Raw genomic sequence first — 18,263 nt, forward strand, 5'->3', positions numbered from 1 at the left:
ATATTGCTTCACAACAACTTTGTTCCCTAAATACTGATCATATTGTTTAATAGTGACAGGTTTGTAAATGATACTGTTTTGCTGTGTTAAAAAGAATACAGGTATACACAACGTGTAAAATACCAACACATATAACATTTTATTCAGAAAAATTTAGGAAACAGAAAATCTACATCAACTGATAAAACAAAATAACCAGACCTATAGATTACTAGTAATCACTCTTGTGGACTCCAGCTGATTCGCTGGCTGTGAGAAGGGAATTTCGGAGGGCGCCCTCAAGTGATGAACCTTTTGGGTCTTCAAAATGAACCGATAACAACTGAAAATTCTGCTAATTGTAATATATTACAGCAATCCATATACATGCATAGTTTCAGTAAATGTCAGAAATTTGGCTGACCATTTATTATGCACTTTATACAACATTTTACTGGCAGAAAGACTTGTATTATATTTTTTGATCAGGTGTTATCCACAATAGGAAACTTGCACAGTGCACATTGTCTGGGAATTTACCGGGAAGACCAGTCCTTACTGATGTACAAAGTACTCTTACAAAGTTAACATTTGTGAAATAATTTCAGTTTCATTGCATGACCTGAAGAAAATCAAACTCTAATGCTGGTTGTATTGCTTTTTTGAAATTTCATCTTCATTAACCTGTGCAGAGTTTCCACTTCATCACCAGAAGCAGTGATAATGATTATGATCACACCCACTGGGGTGTGTGAGCAGACTGACATTTGTGGGAATGTGAGAGGGTAGAGCTAGCCTGTCACACAGTATTTCATAATGAACTATTTACAATACATCCTCCTCATTTAAGATAACAATGTTAAACAATATGGTTGCTTAGCAAGAGTCAAATAGACATTAATTTCAGTTCAGTTTCATTTATCCATTCAATTGTATGATATTAATAGGAAATCCAGGCCACTTTGAGATTCAAAGGAACGATTTAATTATTCTCCTTGGCCTTAAAATGTTTTTCCTAAATAATAATTCATTTTAAAGACTATCACATGATGATTTGAAAAGCAAAAATTTTAGAGTATACAGGAATTGTTGCTGCACTGAGACAGTTCCAAGTGCTAGGTTTAATCCTCTTTCTCCCAAGTTGTATTTATTTCAGATGGTTTGTCTATGGAGCCTGGTAGAAAGAGGGATTAATCAATCAACAGATTAATACTTCAAGAAAAACCTGAAAAAGCAAAAAGTTGCATCACATTTTTGGACATTTCTTTTTTCTTGAAAACGGCTCCAACTTTTTGCTACATTAGTGAAAATCCAAATTTCAGCATTGGGTGTGCCTTTCTTACTTATTACAGACACGAGATGTGTACTAATTGCTAAAATAAACAGGTCATGTCACACAACATTCTGCCAAATTAACAGAAGCTAGCTAGGGGGACACAGAAATCTGAAGAAGTAACATCACACAATGAGATCAAAGAGTGAAAGAGAACTGTTATAATGTGATAGTGGAAATTTCAAGAAACATTGATATTTGATTTGATATGTGAGACATACATAATGCTGATAATATTTATATTCTTTTCAAACTTAACGTCTTTTTTTTCCTCGTTGATACCGACAATTATGGTAACACCAGTGCTGCTGGAAGGACATAGGGGTACGCATATGGCAGTGTATGATTTCTTTTCCTGGATGTCTCAAGTTGTGCTCATGCTTGCCAGTGTACTTAAAAAAGCTTTATTTGGATACCTGAAGCATGCATATATCAGAGGATGGCATAAATGCAACAACAGCTGATGCATGTGATGCATGACGCACAATAAGAGATCACGCCATCGCATAAAACCAGAAAACAACAAGAAATATTTAAACCAGAAAAACAAGAATGACAAAAGTAAATAAGGTCTGAATCTTTAGGTACTGAAGGTCAACTTTAGCAACATGCATAGCAGAGAATCTTTCAACCATGGATGTACAAAAATAGACATCCATGGTTTCAGCAGGTCTGTTAATATGTCACAGTTCATAAACAATGACAGGAAATGACCAATTAGCTGTTTCAGTTACTGCTACCACTCCCAAAGATAATAGGTACCCTGCATACAAATAGGTCAAAGGTCAAAATCCTCTTATTCAGATGTGTGGGCTGATTCAGTTACTGCAACCACTCCTGCACATTTGCAGGATTTCACTTTTTCTTACCTCATTTGCACATTTTTGACTCTGAAGTGTTCATTTGAGCAAATTCACATCTCAACCCCTGCATCTACCTGTACACCAAATACTGAGACGGTAGCTTTGGCGGTATGGGAGCCTTTGTGTGTGACGGACATACATCCGCACATACATACCCACATACATACATACAGACATACAGACGCCACCGACTCATCATATAAGCTCTTTTTGGTATTTATTTATAAAACCAAATATGAGCTAAAGATGACAAGTTGGGCATCCTGCGATTTCTAAATGACTGGAATCACATCCATCAGTATGTATGTACTAACTACCATGGCACTAACTACTTATAGATGAAAGATATATAGATATTGTAATTGCAACATTGAAAATGTAAATACCAATATACATTGCATATTTCTTAAAAATAAAATACAAAACCAATCCAATGAAATTTGATGACTGTAAAATATATCATTTGTCACAACTTGTAAAATACAAAATCAATCCGCTGACAGTTGAAGAATATAAGATATAATCAATATAAATCTTTACCCTACGATTCATTTCAACTGAAATTGAAAGCTTGAGTTGCTTAATCCTGGGTTACTCTTTCAATGATAACGTGGTGCACATCAAGATACCTGTACATTATTAGCCTCTTTAAGCCTCTGTCTGACCATGTGACAAATGTCATCGAGGGTTGAATCTAGATCTAAGTGGTCACCGTTGTTGTGTACAATGAGGTCCCAGCCGACCCCTTCGTCTAAACCACACTCTGACTCAGCGTCGTCGATACCTGCAAAAATGGGGCAGGAGAAACAAATAATGTTTATTACAAAATCATAATTAAAATTTTAAAACACTGAAATTCAATTAGATTTATACATGGATGCAGCAATTTGACATCATGACTGACCACTCTATGGCTGAAGAACATGAGAATCAAGTGAACAGCAACTCACACAGAGTCAACAACTCAGGGCTCTCGCTACCTGATTGCCAGTTTGCAAATTGAGACAAAAAATTTTAAATGGCTACAACAAGGTTAATTTGGCCATCAAGGCAGCAAACAAAGGCATTATCAGTACTTTCAAGATTACGACTCATAGCCCTGTACAGTGTATCACCATTTATGTACAAGAGACACTGTTATGACAATCTATTGATGCCATTATGCAATTCACCCCATCAGACAGTCGCCAAAGTAACCTCTTTCTATGGGAAAGCCCCTTCCATAATCAGACACAATCTTGATGGTGCGTATTTTCGTGAGTATAATACATTGCACATAACCATAGACCCTCGAGAAAAACTCTTTCTCGAGGGTCTATGACAAAACTGTCTCACAGTAATATACTGCATACCCTCACATTTCTGTATGTAATTGCTCTAAGATGAATTTTGACCTAATTTAACGAATTGACTAATAGCTAAAACTTACTGGCTAAAAGTTTTAGCATTTGGCTAACTGAATGGCTAACAATGATCTCACCAAACAATAAGCCCTGCAACTGTATTCACAAAATCATCCTTAGTGATACATCTGGCTTCCCTGAGCTGACAAATTACATGTAGTCCAATACGACAAAACAAGTTCAGATAAATGAGCGATGCAGGTCGCTGTTGCTTTAAAATGAAATACTTTTCTAGAAATTTTCACTGAGTATCAGAAATTTTTTCAAGTCAGTCTAGACCATTACAATACTGATAGAAAGATTTTTTTCACATATGGGATCCCATCAGTTGAACTACTTTGCCATAATATACCAACATGCTGTGCTGATATCATCTTGAATTTTCACATCTAAGTCTATGTATCATGACATTACATAACCTTTATATTAACAGGTTTGAATTCAAAAACAGCAGCTGAATATTATACAAGAGCATCTGCCGGTACTTGATCCAAAATTACATTGAAAGGATGAAAATTTCGAAGTAATTCCTCATTTTGCAAATGACGCAGGAAATATCTGTTCCTAGATTACAGGCATAATTCAATCACAGACCACAGCAGTGTTTGAACTGCTGCCTCAGAGTAAAAGAATTCTCTTCTCTACCATTCTGTTTGACTGAAAGATCCGTCACTTGAGGGCGCTCTATACACTCCCCCATTTAGTGGGAGCGCAGAGAATGCCCTTGAGCAACGCATCTTCAGTCTACCATTCTGTAAAATTTAATTTTTGTGAACATGGAGTGACGATATCTGTACCTTTTGTGAATAGAAATCCTCTCTGCTCCCTCACATGCACCTCAGCTTCGACCCTGACCGTCACTGCAGCGCTAGGATAAATCTCCCGGAAGAACTCAACATCAGTCTTTCTGCGTGCATCACTAATGATCCACACTGGTTTCACAGATTCATTCCCCTGCACTGCTAATCTACAGAAGTAGTAGGGTTCCTGTTTTCGTCTCTCCTCACCCCAGCGGATCATGGCCGCTCTGTACTGCTCTTTGTATTCCGAAGCATCCAGAAGTCTGTCCAAATCAAGGCCATTCTCCTATATACAGTGAAAAATAAATAATTAAATAAATTTATTTATAAATAAATAAATAAATAAACAAATTAATTTGAAGTAAAATTTTCTGCATAACTACAATGATTATTATATCTGTCAAACACAGTAAATATAAGGAATTGTAAAGATTATTGCTTCACTTCTAAAGAGAATTCAAAGGTAAACAATGGATGAACTGATTAATATTTACACCGATTGTATACTTTGGTTGAACTTTCAGGCGCACAGAAGAAAGCATTTTTACTAAAATGAGTAATGGCATAATTGTGTACATCTAAAAGTACACAAGGTTGTTTTTGATGTTGCCAATGATTGTTGACTTCCAAAGTTTTGCTCACATTTTCACATTTCAAAACTTCAAAACACAAATTTATTAACTCGTTTTGGACTTCACAGGTACATTTTCCCCCCCGCAAGATTTACATTTTGTGAAAAATTGAAAGCTATCAATTACCATGCATAATTGAGACCACTTTTACATTGAATGCTGGCTTTGTATTTAAATTACTTTTATAGTGAAGCAAAAGGGGGTCTGGTCACTGTCAGAATCTTGAACAAGCAATGTGGGGATCAAGGTTGATGTAGTGAATTTGTGATTCTAAGTGTGTACGTACACTGTTTAGAAATGAAGAATTTTACTATAACTGTATATCACAGCAAAGATAGAACACCGGTATTATTGCTACGTGTATGATATCACTATAGACTACTTTTTCTGTTACCATTATTGATCATGAAGCATTGAAATCCATGTCATCACTGCAAGTTTTGTTGATTGTGGACGGAAATAGGAGTTGAGTAAGTGGAACGACTTGCAATGCTTACCTTGGCATATTGAGATTTCAAAGGCTTCGATAATCTCATTATTGCACAGACGTCTTTACCGAGCCTTGAAAAGCGAAACAAAAACTACAAAAATTACAATATATCAATTTGCAATGATAGCTGTAGACTCTGTTCAACAAGCAAACATACAAACAAGTAAACAAACTTACTGACAGTCAAATGAACATATAAATAATAAATGCACAAACAAAATACATAAATGAACAAATTAATTCATTAAAATAATACACAAACAAAAACTTATAAATAATCAAAAGATTCACTTATGTAGTAAAAGTAAGGAAAGAACATTATTCGTTTATTTGTTGGTGAAACAGACAGGACACGATACAAATCAAACTACGGTATTGGAATAATGGCACAAATTATAAAGCTCTATGCATCCACCTTCCTGAATTGTTTGTTACTCTTTGAATATTATATGCGATGACAAAGAAATTCATTCAGTTTCAGTTTTCACTCTGCAACGGACACTGTATTTATGCTAATCAGTTACCTTTGTTGCAGTATCTCTGTTATATAATCCTTGCCTGATTTTCGCTTGCCACTACAGACAAGCACAATGACAGGCGTTTTAATGTCCTCTGTCATCTTCTTCTTGATAATCTGTGATCCAATAGATACGAAATCTGAAAGGGAAATATCAATGAGTTTGCAATATAAATTGTTAAGTATTCGATCACAGGTGTATGTAAAGCAATATTGCAAAAGTGACAGAGCGATATAAAAATTCAAAAATATCCTCTCTTTCTACCAATAATATTATAATAAAGATCGCTGTGTTTGAAGAATATTTTCTGACATTCGTTGGTCAGCCTGGTCACATTTTACCTTCACGTCCTTCTTTAACTTTTTTATGAACTCCAATCTTCCACTTACGACCTAAACTGTTGCAAGTACACTGATTTTATATTTATAATAATGACTGCACCATTACATGCTTTAATAGATGTTGTTTAATTAACATGTGTTTAATGATTCGGAATTTCTGGATCTCGGTTATTTTCTTCAAAAATCTTTGCTCATGAAAACTTTGCCAATATTTTGGGAATCAACATGTGTCTTGCACTGCATAATTACATTGTTTTCATTGCATCAAATGAAAGACAAAAGTTTACAAGAAAAAAAAATTTGCCGACGAGAATCACGGTAAACAAACACCAGGTGGGGCAGGGACAAGACCACCGAAAATATCGTCTGAACCAATTGAAACTCCTACTTGTACAACCACTACTAATAGGTGGCCACTTTTACAACTAACACATTCACGATAAAATGGATGGGCGGCTCATGAACAGAACTTCCTCGTACACCACGCCATGAATTCATTAAACATATTTCGTGGCATTAACATGGGATCAGGAATATTACTATTTGCATAGGCTCGTCATAAGCTGTCAGCTTCATCATTGAGGTAGTCTTTCTTTCTACCTTCATGGTGTCATTGATTACTTGTTGGTAAAGATATATCAAGTTTATTGCAAGATAAGTTTATTAGGAATTCATCGAGGCCACCATCCTCAAATCTTTTTTTCTTCGGGATGCTGGATGGAACTGTACAAAAACTTTCGGTAACACTCCAAAAAGGACACGGTCCTACTAATTACTGCCCGTCACTGCCTGTCGTTGCGTCGACGGTCCATCAGGAAATTAGCCTCCCAATTACTGTAATCAGTCCATATCTCAATACCGAAGACTACCAATGTTTATAGAAAGCTACAGAATAAGAGTCTGTTTTACTCAAAATGTCCGAGTTCTGTCTCAGAACTACCATCAATATGACACTGGAGAGTTGTATTACACTCAAATTCGATCTCGCTGCAAAACTTAATTGACCAAGGTGTTGTTTTAATGGACTACATGTATCAGTGATTTTTGCAACAATAACACAGCAGGGCTTGATGTGGTCTTGTTTAAACCTTTAATCAGCTAAAGTACACTAAGTGTGGTACGTTCGCGTGACGAGCTTAGGAAGCCAAGGCTGATATACCGCGGTCATCTGAGAATTAGTGAACTGCTCTTGAACTCTTGTACAGTATGAATTGCATGAGTTCATGATTTGGTAAAACCTCGCGATCAATCACGAGGTCAAATTGACTTGTGTCCAGTCGGCATTTGGTCCAATCGACTAGAAACCATAAGCATTGTAGCGCAACTGGTAAGCGAGGTCGCAAAAAAACAAACCTCACCGACCGTCTCACCGTAGAGCTACAATTTTGCAACTATAGGACCCCTCAGATAGGATTGCACCGCAGCCAAGTCTCGTAAGACCCCCTTCCAGGGTTGCAAAAGTCAACGGGCGAAGAATTGTGATAACTTCGGTTTCCAGTGTCATGCCATTTGATGCGCTCCCAGGGACGCTACAGAATAAAAAATTCAGAGTCTCGCCCCACATGTTTGGCCCTTGGTGTGTCATATGTGACTGACATAACGACAATACTCACATCTTCGTTAGTGTTACTTCAGCTCTCGGTCGTTCCCATAGACGCTGCCATTTTGCCGTGTGTTTGTTTATTCTTTTCTCCATTTTCATTTTCAGGCCAGCGCGACTAGAGTGGAAGATTCGTCGCTCGAGGGCGCTCTCTACGCTCCCCGCTCTTCACGCTCTTGAAGAGGAGGGGAGCTTATCTTTAGGGAGCGTCCTCGAGCGACGGATCATTCGGTCAAGGCACAGCAGGCCCAGACGTATTGGGTTTTTCTCACTGTTTTCTCTATCAGTTCCTATCCTTTTCTTCATGCTCTGACTGATCGGAGTAAATAAAATAAATAATTATGTAACCTAACCTAGCCTCTTGACTCTGATTCATTTTACACCTCATTACAAGGACGTTTATCTCTCATGTACACATCTTGTAATTAATTAGTCAACACAACTAATTTTGCTAATCCGTGGACTTATCAGGGATTTTATGGGTTAATCAACATTGCGAAAGATATGTAAATGTTTAGTAACTTTTCGTATCTTTCACAATGTTAACCAACCCATAAAATCCCTGATGTGCACAGATTAGTGTATTTTGTTTCTAATAAATAGGTGGGGATTTTTGAATTTTCTCTCAATTCCCTTCCTCGTCAAACTTTAATTAAGCTTATTTGTTTAAAATGAAAAAGAATAACTGATTAAATAAATTAAATTTTTGTTCCATGACATCTCAGGTGTCTAATCTGTCCTTGGTCATGGGTACTGGGTGGAGCTCATATAAATATGGCTAGAAATCATATTAATACTTCCACACCTTGACATTCATGTATTCATTTATTCATTCATTCTGCACCACTTTTGCGAAAAGCATACCAAGCAACAATAATTTTTATCAAATATTTAAATCTAGGCACCGCTACATATTCAAGCAAATGCAAAATTTATTTACACTACATTTGTAAACTTGATATTTCTGGATACATCAGTATATTTCCTATATCAATGATACAGCATTGAACAAAATTTCATATATTGATTTTTGCCTGCATTCATTTGTATTCAGTCATGAATTTAGTATTTCAAATAACAAACTAAGCTGTTTGCGACATTTTTTCTCACAATTTTACAACTCCAGTAGTACGAAAGCCGATCAGTGAAGAGAAATACGATTTATTGCATGACGGCAGAATAAAGCGTAAATGTATCCATACCCCGCCCGGCCAAAGTTTCGCGTACGCGTGCAGAAACACTGTCACTGAACAATAGAGGGACCGTGACTGACACCTCATCACAGAGTTAGGTGCAGAATTGTGTCTTTTCCTGAAAGCCATTTTCACTATGGGAGCTAAACTAGCTAAAAACGATAAACACGGCAAAAAACCCCGATAATTATCACTTTCTAAATATCGTTCTAAGTTTAGAAAATAGCTGTAGTTTAGAAAGTCGGGACTGAGGTTGAAAATTTTTTTCCAAGGATATATCGGATAAAAACGATAATTATCACTTTCTAAATAGCGTTCTAAGTTTAGAAATTAGCTGTAGTTTAGAAAGGCGGGCTTGGAGTGGAAAAAAGTTTTCCAAGGATATATCGGATAAAAACGATAATCATCACTTTCTAAATAGCGTTCTAAGTTTAGAAATTAGCTGTAGTTTAGAAAGTCAGGCCTTAGGTTGAATAATTTCTTCCAAGGATATATCGGATAAAAACGATAATTATCACATTCTAAACTACAGCTAATTTCAAAACTTAGAACGCTATTTAGAAAGTGATAATTATCGTTTTTATCCGATATATCCTTGGAAGAAATTTTTCAACCTCAGGCTCGACTTTCTAAACTACAGCTATTTTCTAAACTTCGAACGATATTTAGAAAGTGATAATTATCGGGTGTTTTGCTGTGTTTATCGTTTTTAGCTAGTTTAGCTCCCATAGGGAATACACGCTATTTAGAAAGTGATAATTATCGTTTTTATCCGATATATCCTTGGAAAAATGTTTTCACCCGAGGCCCGACTTTCTAAACTTCAGCTAATTTCTAAATTTAGAACGCTATTTAGAAAGCGATAATTATCGTTTCTGGCTAAACTTTCTAAGTTTAGATTTAGATTTACACAATTCTAATTTTTTAATATTACATACCATGATTTTTCACTTATTTTGTATACAATACACTCATGCAACCTCTTATTTTTGTAACCCATTTTGAAATATATACATAAAAAAAAACAAGACAAGAACAAAACAGCGCAGCCTGAAAGGGCGAAACACAGAACAATTCCTACCAAAGAAGAAAGGAAGGCAAGTTTTTTCCGGAACAAATTATCAGAGCTGAACCAATTAGGCCGCGTTCACAAAAGGGGGGCTGGAAGAATTCAGGGGGATTCGAAAATTCTTGGGATAGTCGAGGGAGGACTTGAAAGTTTTGCTGTGCCTATAGAGGGGACCTGAAAATATTTTGGCTTCCAGCATTTTGATGTCGTTCAATGGTTCTAAAGTTGGTAATAATTAAACAAAATCTAGAACCGTTTTGTCGCATTTTAAGACTTTAATCTCAAAAACAATCTAAAAATATATGAATGTCATTAAATTTTCGTAAAAACAACAAGTTGGCCTAGTATTGGGGCAGGAGCCGCATCTGTTAATAATGTTTTTTTCAATGTTTCGTTGCAATGTATCAAATACAGTTTTTGGTGTCTCTCTACAGCATGCTGAAAAACACAATATTCAGTTTGTCAACAAAGCCCGTTTGTCTAAATATTGGTGATAATCGAATTAGAGTTCAGACTTAAAGTTATGATACAAATGCACGGTACACGTAGTCTGCCTTGACAATCTATATACTGGACAATGCAACATGCTGTAGGGAATATAACATGAACGCAGTTGTATAAACTGACAAAAATACTGTAAAAATACAAAGGTAATACAGCTACTGCCCTGCTACTGCCTACGGGCAGTGTCACTGTGACTGCATACCCGTAGTGACAGTGACAGCTCTGATTTCTGATGTAGAGTTAAGGTCACAGGACACTTAATTGACAGTGAAACATACATGTACCTGTAGACACAAGCTTAAGATCAGGCATGAGAGCAACAAGTAGAAGACTATAGGAGACTTAACAATTACCATGGATTTTTGAATTCTGGCGTATGAGAATAATCAAATATGAGATAAAAAAGATGGGGTCACCGTGCTTGATTTTATACAAATTTACGATGAAAAGTCACAGCTTTTCTCAAATCACTTAAATATAAAACCATTCATTTCAAGTTCATACAGTCTCGCTCCAGGGTATATGATGCAGTGAATGAAATTTTCACATCTCATCACACAATAACACAAAAGTAAACCTTTGAGCAGTAAAGACTCTAATTAAAATGAAAAATGTGTGACTAAATGAAATCATTTATTTTTTACCAAATTTATCATTTTCTCACCTAAAATTTCTGAGATTAAAACATTTATTTGATGGAACATTTTAATCTTCCAGTATTGCCAATTTTGTAAAACATATATTAAAGTACTATCCAAGTTGTATATGTCCTGTACTTCTGAAAAAAAATCGGTAGGTCACTGTGCTCGGTTTTTCACAATTTGGCTAAATGTAGCCAGAAATTCACAATTTTTATACTCTCTCATGATTGTCATTTTGTGTGCTTTTCAGCTGATGCCATTGACCTGGCCAGAGTTAGATAAACTCAAGTCGGCTTGGACTGACCTGGCTTGGACTGACCTGGCCAGAGTTGGATAAACTCTAGTCGGCTTGGACTGATGAATCCAAAAAGTCAACTAATGCATTTAAAAATAAATCAATTTAAGAACTTGCCCTATTTATTTGGCTCTACAACCTGCTGATAAGAGGTAGTGTCGAACATGTGCGTCAGAACTACGCAATATATGTTTATTTTTACTCTGCGTGCATTCTTAATAAATATGTAGCTATATGATAATTTGGGGGGACTTGAACATTTTTTAGGGTATTGAGGGGGGATCTGAAAGAAGATTCAATGGCGATTCCTCCAGCCCCTGCCTCACTATTTTTATTGACCGCAGCCTTAAAGCAGAGAAATTTAGATCAGCGTAGATGTGCCGACAAAACAAGCTTATTCCGTTCAATTGTTTTTTTTTACCCTATAAAATTTCGTCACGTTTTCGATCACATCTTGTTTCAATTAAGTAGCAGACCCAATTTCACATTTGTTTAGTAAATGTATTTATTTGGAGATTGACCATATTTTTACATGCCATAGAAATACTCGTGAAAATCATAATATGAATGAAACGGTGATAGTGGGTTTTACGTTAATCGAAAGAAAAGACAACATGTACTTTGAATGGGATATTGTCTCGATTGTGACTTGAATTTTTTTACTAATTTTGATTTCAGTAATTCATCCCGTGTGAAAAGTACAGAGTATTGGTCTCTTCCTAAAGCATTGCGAAATAATCAACGGTTGGCTAGTCAATGCAACGTGTATTTGTGTATCTGATATGCATTGTTATTGTCGACAACCAAATTCAGGTCCGGACATGAATCGAGCTATCAACACCAACGATTGAATACCAAAATATACAAGTACTCGGTATTTTAAAACGTATTATATAGAATTACACCAAGAATCTTCGCTTTAATGTTTGAACCAAAAATACCCGAAAAAAATGATACATTTATTCATTTGTGACTCCATTTACAACAGTAATGAGAGCATTACCTCACAATACGTCACCCGAAGGCGATCATGATATTCAGATCAAAAAGGCTAGCAGTATTCCTTGTAGTATTTCTTTACTTTAGCCAGTTGTAAATGTGGTGGTAGTGAAACCCTTCCCTATAGCTCATCTTAAATGTGACCCTACCCCCTTTTCCAATCTATAGACATGACCCGGGAAGTTTGAAGTTTGAAATGCCGGTATGAACTTACCAGAACTGCTCCGTCCCCATAGACTTCCATTATTACCCGATATTCCCACCCCTCATTTATGCCTCTATCATTTGCCTACTCTTTGGAATTTGACCCTGATTTTCACATTTCAGATCTAATAGGTCTAAGTCTTACCAGGAAGATATATCGTACATATGTGCACCTCTAATCACCCTAATCTAGTCAATTACATTCATATATATTGTCAAAAATATATAAATGTACGGCTTTAGCTAATTTTGTATTTGGGAAAATTGACATTTTGGATATAATTCGATAAATATTTTAGCTCACATGAACTTTCAATCATCCCTCTCTGATCGAGCCCAGTACATTGATATTTGAAATTAGCTATGCACGGTGGCTAACGTCATAGAGCCCGTGTGCATAAGCTCCGGACATCGGTGTATGTGCGTAGTAGCATATATCATATGTACTATACCATATATCATATGGAAACATAGACAGAATTACGCATTTATGAACACATTTATGTATTAAACCCGAGAGATGTAATGTATGTACTGAGGACATCTACTGTGATTCTCTACAAAGATTATTGTGAAAAGCTTGTAAATTGTGAAAAAACAACACATTGAAACTTTGTATTAATAACAAAATTGACGATGTGTAATGTGACCCTCTCCAAAGGCAATGTTTGCCAAATGTGACCCTCCCCAGGGGCAGGTCTGTAAAGAATGACCCTCCCAATTTCCTCGGCCCATTCCCTGTAATCACAGGGCTCCTACGCTTATGGTGGGAACCATGGGTGTATTTGGGTAAAACATCAGCTAAACGCCATGCATATTTGTGTACTTTGAACAGTTCCTCACTGCACCAGACGACTATTTAATGCCAACACCGCATGCTGAACATTTTCATTTCCAGATAGTACATGCATCCCGTTAGGGTCGCACCTGTTCCACGGAGCTGATGAACAGATGTCCTCTCTTATGTAGGCTGCGTTCATAAATAACGATTAGGTGGGGGAGGGGGGCTGGAGGAATCGCGATTGAAATGTTATTTTTTTTCAGATCCCCCTCAGTACCCTCAAAAACTTTCAACCCCCCCGTATCATCAAAATTGTTCAAGTCCCTCTCCCCCAAATATCACTAGCCCTCATATTTGTAAGGAAAAAATGAACATGTTTTGCGCAGTTTTGCTTGCAGGTGTTCAACACTACCTGTTATTAGCAGTTTGTAGAGTCACATTCCTAAGGCAAGTTCTCAAATTGATTCATTTTTAAATGCATCAGTGAACTTTTGGGATTTATCAGTTTAAGCCGACTTAAGTTTATCCGACTCTTGCCAGGTCAATTGCTCCTGCCGAAGAGCACACAAAATGACGATCATAAGAGAGTATGCAAATTGTGAATACCTAGCTAATTGCCAAAAATGTAAAAAACTGAGCACAGTGACCTACCAAAAATTAGTTTCTAAAGTACAAGACACATCTGTTTTAGATGCTACTCAAAATCGACAATACTGGAAGGTTAAAATATTCCATCAAATAAACGTTTTAATCTCTGAAATTTTGGGTGTAATATTGGCAAATTCGGTTAAAAATAGATAATTCCATTAAGTCACACTTATTTTTTCATTTAAATTAGTTTTTACTGTTCAAGACGATGAGAATGCGAAACTTTAGAAAATCAAGCATTTTTTACTTTAATATTTGATTAATCTCAAAAATTCCTGATTCTGTCTCCTGGTCTTTTATGTGTTTTTGTCTGGCCTGATCTTGTGTACAAGTATGTTTCACTGTCACGAGCGTCATTTGACCCAAACTCTTCTTCAACTACCATGTACATCAGAGTCAGAGCTATCTCTGTCACTGCTCAGCTATGCAGTGACAGTGACACTGCAGCAGCAGGACAGTACCTGATTGCGAGAGCACGCAGTAGCTGTATTAACTTTGATAATTTTGACAATATTTTTGTTTACAAAACTGTGTTCTTGTTCTACTCACTACAGCATGTCGAATGTCCAGTATTCAGCTCGCCAACACAGCCTTTGTATGTGTATCATGCATTTGTTTCATTGATAATTACTGTCAGTCTGGACTCTAATTAAATTGTCACCAAATACATATTTACACATATACAGGCTTTTCGAATTGTCGACAAACTGGTGTGTTTCAGCATGATCTAGGGAGACAGCAAGAAACTGCAGTTGATATATTGCATAGAAATATTACAAAAACAGTTGCAGCTTCTGCCCCGTCACTAGGCCCAAGTTTGTTTTTTACGACAAATCATACATGTTTAGATTTTTTCGAGATAAATGTCATGAAAATGGTTCTAGATTTTGTTTGATTATTACTAACATTAGTACAGTTGGATGACATTAAAATGTTATTCATTTTTTCACTGAATTACCTAATTGGGAAATGTAAAAGTCATAGGGATCCAAAACTTTTCAAGCCACCCCTATAGGCAGAGCAAAACTTCCAAGTCATTCCCTCTACTACCCCAAAATTTTTTGAATCTTCCCTGAATTCCTCCAACCCCCAACCCCCACTCCTCACCTTTTTTGTGAAAGCAGCCTCATGGAAAGTGTGGCTCGCATGCAGAAATCCTTGTTTCAGCAAGCTTTAAAACAGATTTTTCTGTCTCTGAGCAGTTGCATAGATTGTGATATCGAGAGACCGTCATCCCATTAGGTCATGGAACTTTTATGTAAAATTTGCAAATAAAAATTGTTCAGCAGAAATAAACACCTCCTTTACTCAGAAGTATGAATTACAATCTTCTGTATTACAACTTCTGTTATCTTCACAATGCTGTACGGACAGGGAGTGATGAAAATACAGTTTTGGAGACGTAGACGTGATTCATACGTCGTTTTCGGTCTGATTTTCGGTCTGATTTTCAGTGAAACTTACTACCTTCCAACCGATTCCTATCTCTTCCACTGATCCGTGTTCACCCTGCATCTGATCTTCCCACAAACACAACGTAGCTCATCGAAAATTACCACATCAGCGACTACACCAGATATCATCAATCAATCAAACCAGATACATACCATAATAATCCCTCGCGTCATGTTGACAGTGTGTTGAATATATACAGTACATCGATGAAACTCGAAATATTTCTAACCGGAAATATCACTGAAGTTCAAAAGAATAGCGCCCTCATAGGATGATAGGTTTGATGGTTATTTTTCACTTGTACTGTACTTGTATTGTGAGGCCAGTTTTGCAAAATCGTAATCGGTTCTGATACGAATTAGCTTTAAGATAGTCCATAATAGCAGCATGTAATCGGCCTCCGACATCTCCGTATACCTGCAGTGACCATTTCATGTCACTTCAGTCAAATATTTGTCTTCAATGTCTTCAATTTCAGTCCCAAACACTCAGAGGTAATTGAAAGCGATTTACAGCAGGGTTTTAGCGAGAAAATGGTCGGAAAATTGGGATGTAAAAATGGCATGAAGACGTCTCTTTGTATTAGAAACATATTTTGTGGGCCAGACATACATTTTAAAGAGTAAAACGAATTATTTTTTTAATTCGTCTTGTGCTGAAGGAAAAGTTACGATAGATTGACCGATGTTTAACGATGAATAGGTGCTTTTCACTGAGTAGGAACTTCGAAATCCGGGCAGGTAATATTTGGGAGTTATTATAACCCTAGAAGATTGTTTCTACTCTTCTTATTGTTCCTACCATACTGTATACCAAGTAGCAAAAATTTACCTGCCCCAGGCAGATAGTAATTTCCAACTTCGATACTATGCATTATTTAGTGCTACTTGTACTCTGAGACTATACATACAGATAAATGTTCCTATGTTCTCCAAGGTAAGGCTGATATTGCATGCGCCGGCCATATTGTGTATGATCATGCACGCTTAGAGAACATACCACTATACAATTCGGCTTCACATCACAGCACGGTACAAAGCTAATTCCCTTCATGTGTAGCCTTTTTTTGTCGATAAAATCCTGAATCAGTCGGGTATCACTATTTTCCATTCTCGATTATTGTATCGATCACCATAAGAAAAAGGCTTTGGCTCATTTTGATTGGATACGACCATGATATCGACAAGAATTGCATTACATAAAATATAGATTTATGTTTGACAGAACTCGTGTATTTATCACATTCTTTTCAATGTCTGATTGACAATTTTACATCGCCAAAGTATTCAGCTCAATCGGCGAGTTAGCTAATATTGACCAGATAACTTGTTTTTAAGTGTATTTTTCGCTATATAGTGTCTTAGGCTCTGAAACTGACACAGAGTTTTGAAATCTCAACGAAAGTATATTGTATATTTGAAACTTCCACTAAACTATACGGAAATGCAGATAGGAAATAGGAATTCTGGCATATATCAAACGGTGGACATTGGGTCCACAATGTTTTCCTGTGTACGTCACCAGATCCGTGAACCGAGACACAAGTCACAAGTTAGGTTAAATTCTACAGCAATGTAGCATCTTACAGCAGTTTATATCGATAGTGTTTGACAGGGTGTTAGTTTTATCATAGACAATTAATAGAGGAGGAAGAATTATACTGTCTGTGATTTGATTCATGTTCTAACCAGGCCATTCCGAAAATGTGTAAGATTTAGCGACATCGCGCAATCTTTCACCATTGTGAAATCAAATGGGTCAGGATATCTAAACAAACTTGTCATTTATTTTTATTTTCAATTTGTTTTACATGATCTTTCAAGACTTTGAAAGCGCTACTCGAGATCTAGGTCAAACCATAAGGGATTGTTTAAATGCCCGTCCTCAGGGACGGGGGTGTGGGTAGAGGTGTCTTGGTCTCAGCACAGGTTTCTTGTCGCTATTGTTTATTTTATTTTAATAATGTGCCTTAGCAAGCAATGATAAATTACTAATCTGTGGACGCTGTCACCAGATTATCACCGGATTTACTTTTCTCTTGCTAATGCGTTGGTTGTTGACTTTGTCAAAGTTAATCTGGTGATAATCCACAGGGTATTGCAGGTATTATTCGTCTACAAGTTAGGTGAGTATGATCAATAAATGCCATGTATTAACCTTTGTTCATTATACAACTCTTACCTATGTCTAGCTGCAATAATTGTAGCCTTGGTTGGCCGTGGGGATTGGGCTTCTGTCGTGCGGCTCGCGCCTGATGCATGGCGCGACTGAGCCGCACGACAGAAGCCCAATCCCCACGGCCAACCAAGGCTACAATTATTGCAGCTAACCTATGTCGCATGTGTGACTATAACGTAAAGGCCTGTGTTGGCACCAGATTGTTTCATCACAAAATTTGCTTATTAGATTACAATTTCACTGGAAAACGAAAGGCTATCACATCTCTATAATCATCATACATACTAGAACAAAGGCGATCCTTGGGATCGCCAAAAGTGCCTCGCTATCTCAGTAA

General features: G+C 36.7%; 1 protein-coding gene across 1 annotated transcript; it reads right to left on the bottom strand.

The window, feature by feature from the left end:
• Positions 1-115: 115 nt before the first annotated feature.
• Positions 116-8,112, bottom strand: LOC139121303 (phosphomevalonate kinase-like). Its single transcript, XM_070686079.1, has 5 exons — positions 7,973-8,112; positions 6,025-6,157; positions 5,508-5,571; positions 4,376-4,664; positions 116-2,959 (listed from the first exon to the last, which is right to left on the bottom strand). The coding sequence occupies exons 2-5, from the start codon at positions 6,117-6,119 to the stop codon at positions 2,796-2,798; spliced, it is 612 nt and encodes a 203-aa protein (XP_070542180.1). The 5' UTR covers positions 6,120-6,157; positions 7,973-8,112; the 3' UTR covers positions 116-2,795.
• Positions 8,113-18,263: the final 10,151 nt, after the last annotated feature.

The sequence above is a fragment of the Ptychodera flava genome, chromosome 21, assembly GCF_041260155.1.
Source record: "Ptychodera flava strain L36383 chromosome 21, AS_Pfla_20210202, whole genome shotgun sequence".
Taxonomy (NCBI): domain Eukaryota; kingdom Metazoa; phylum Hemichordata; class Enteropneusta; family Ptychoderidae; genus Ptychodera; species Ptychodera flava.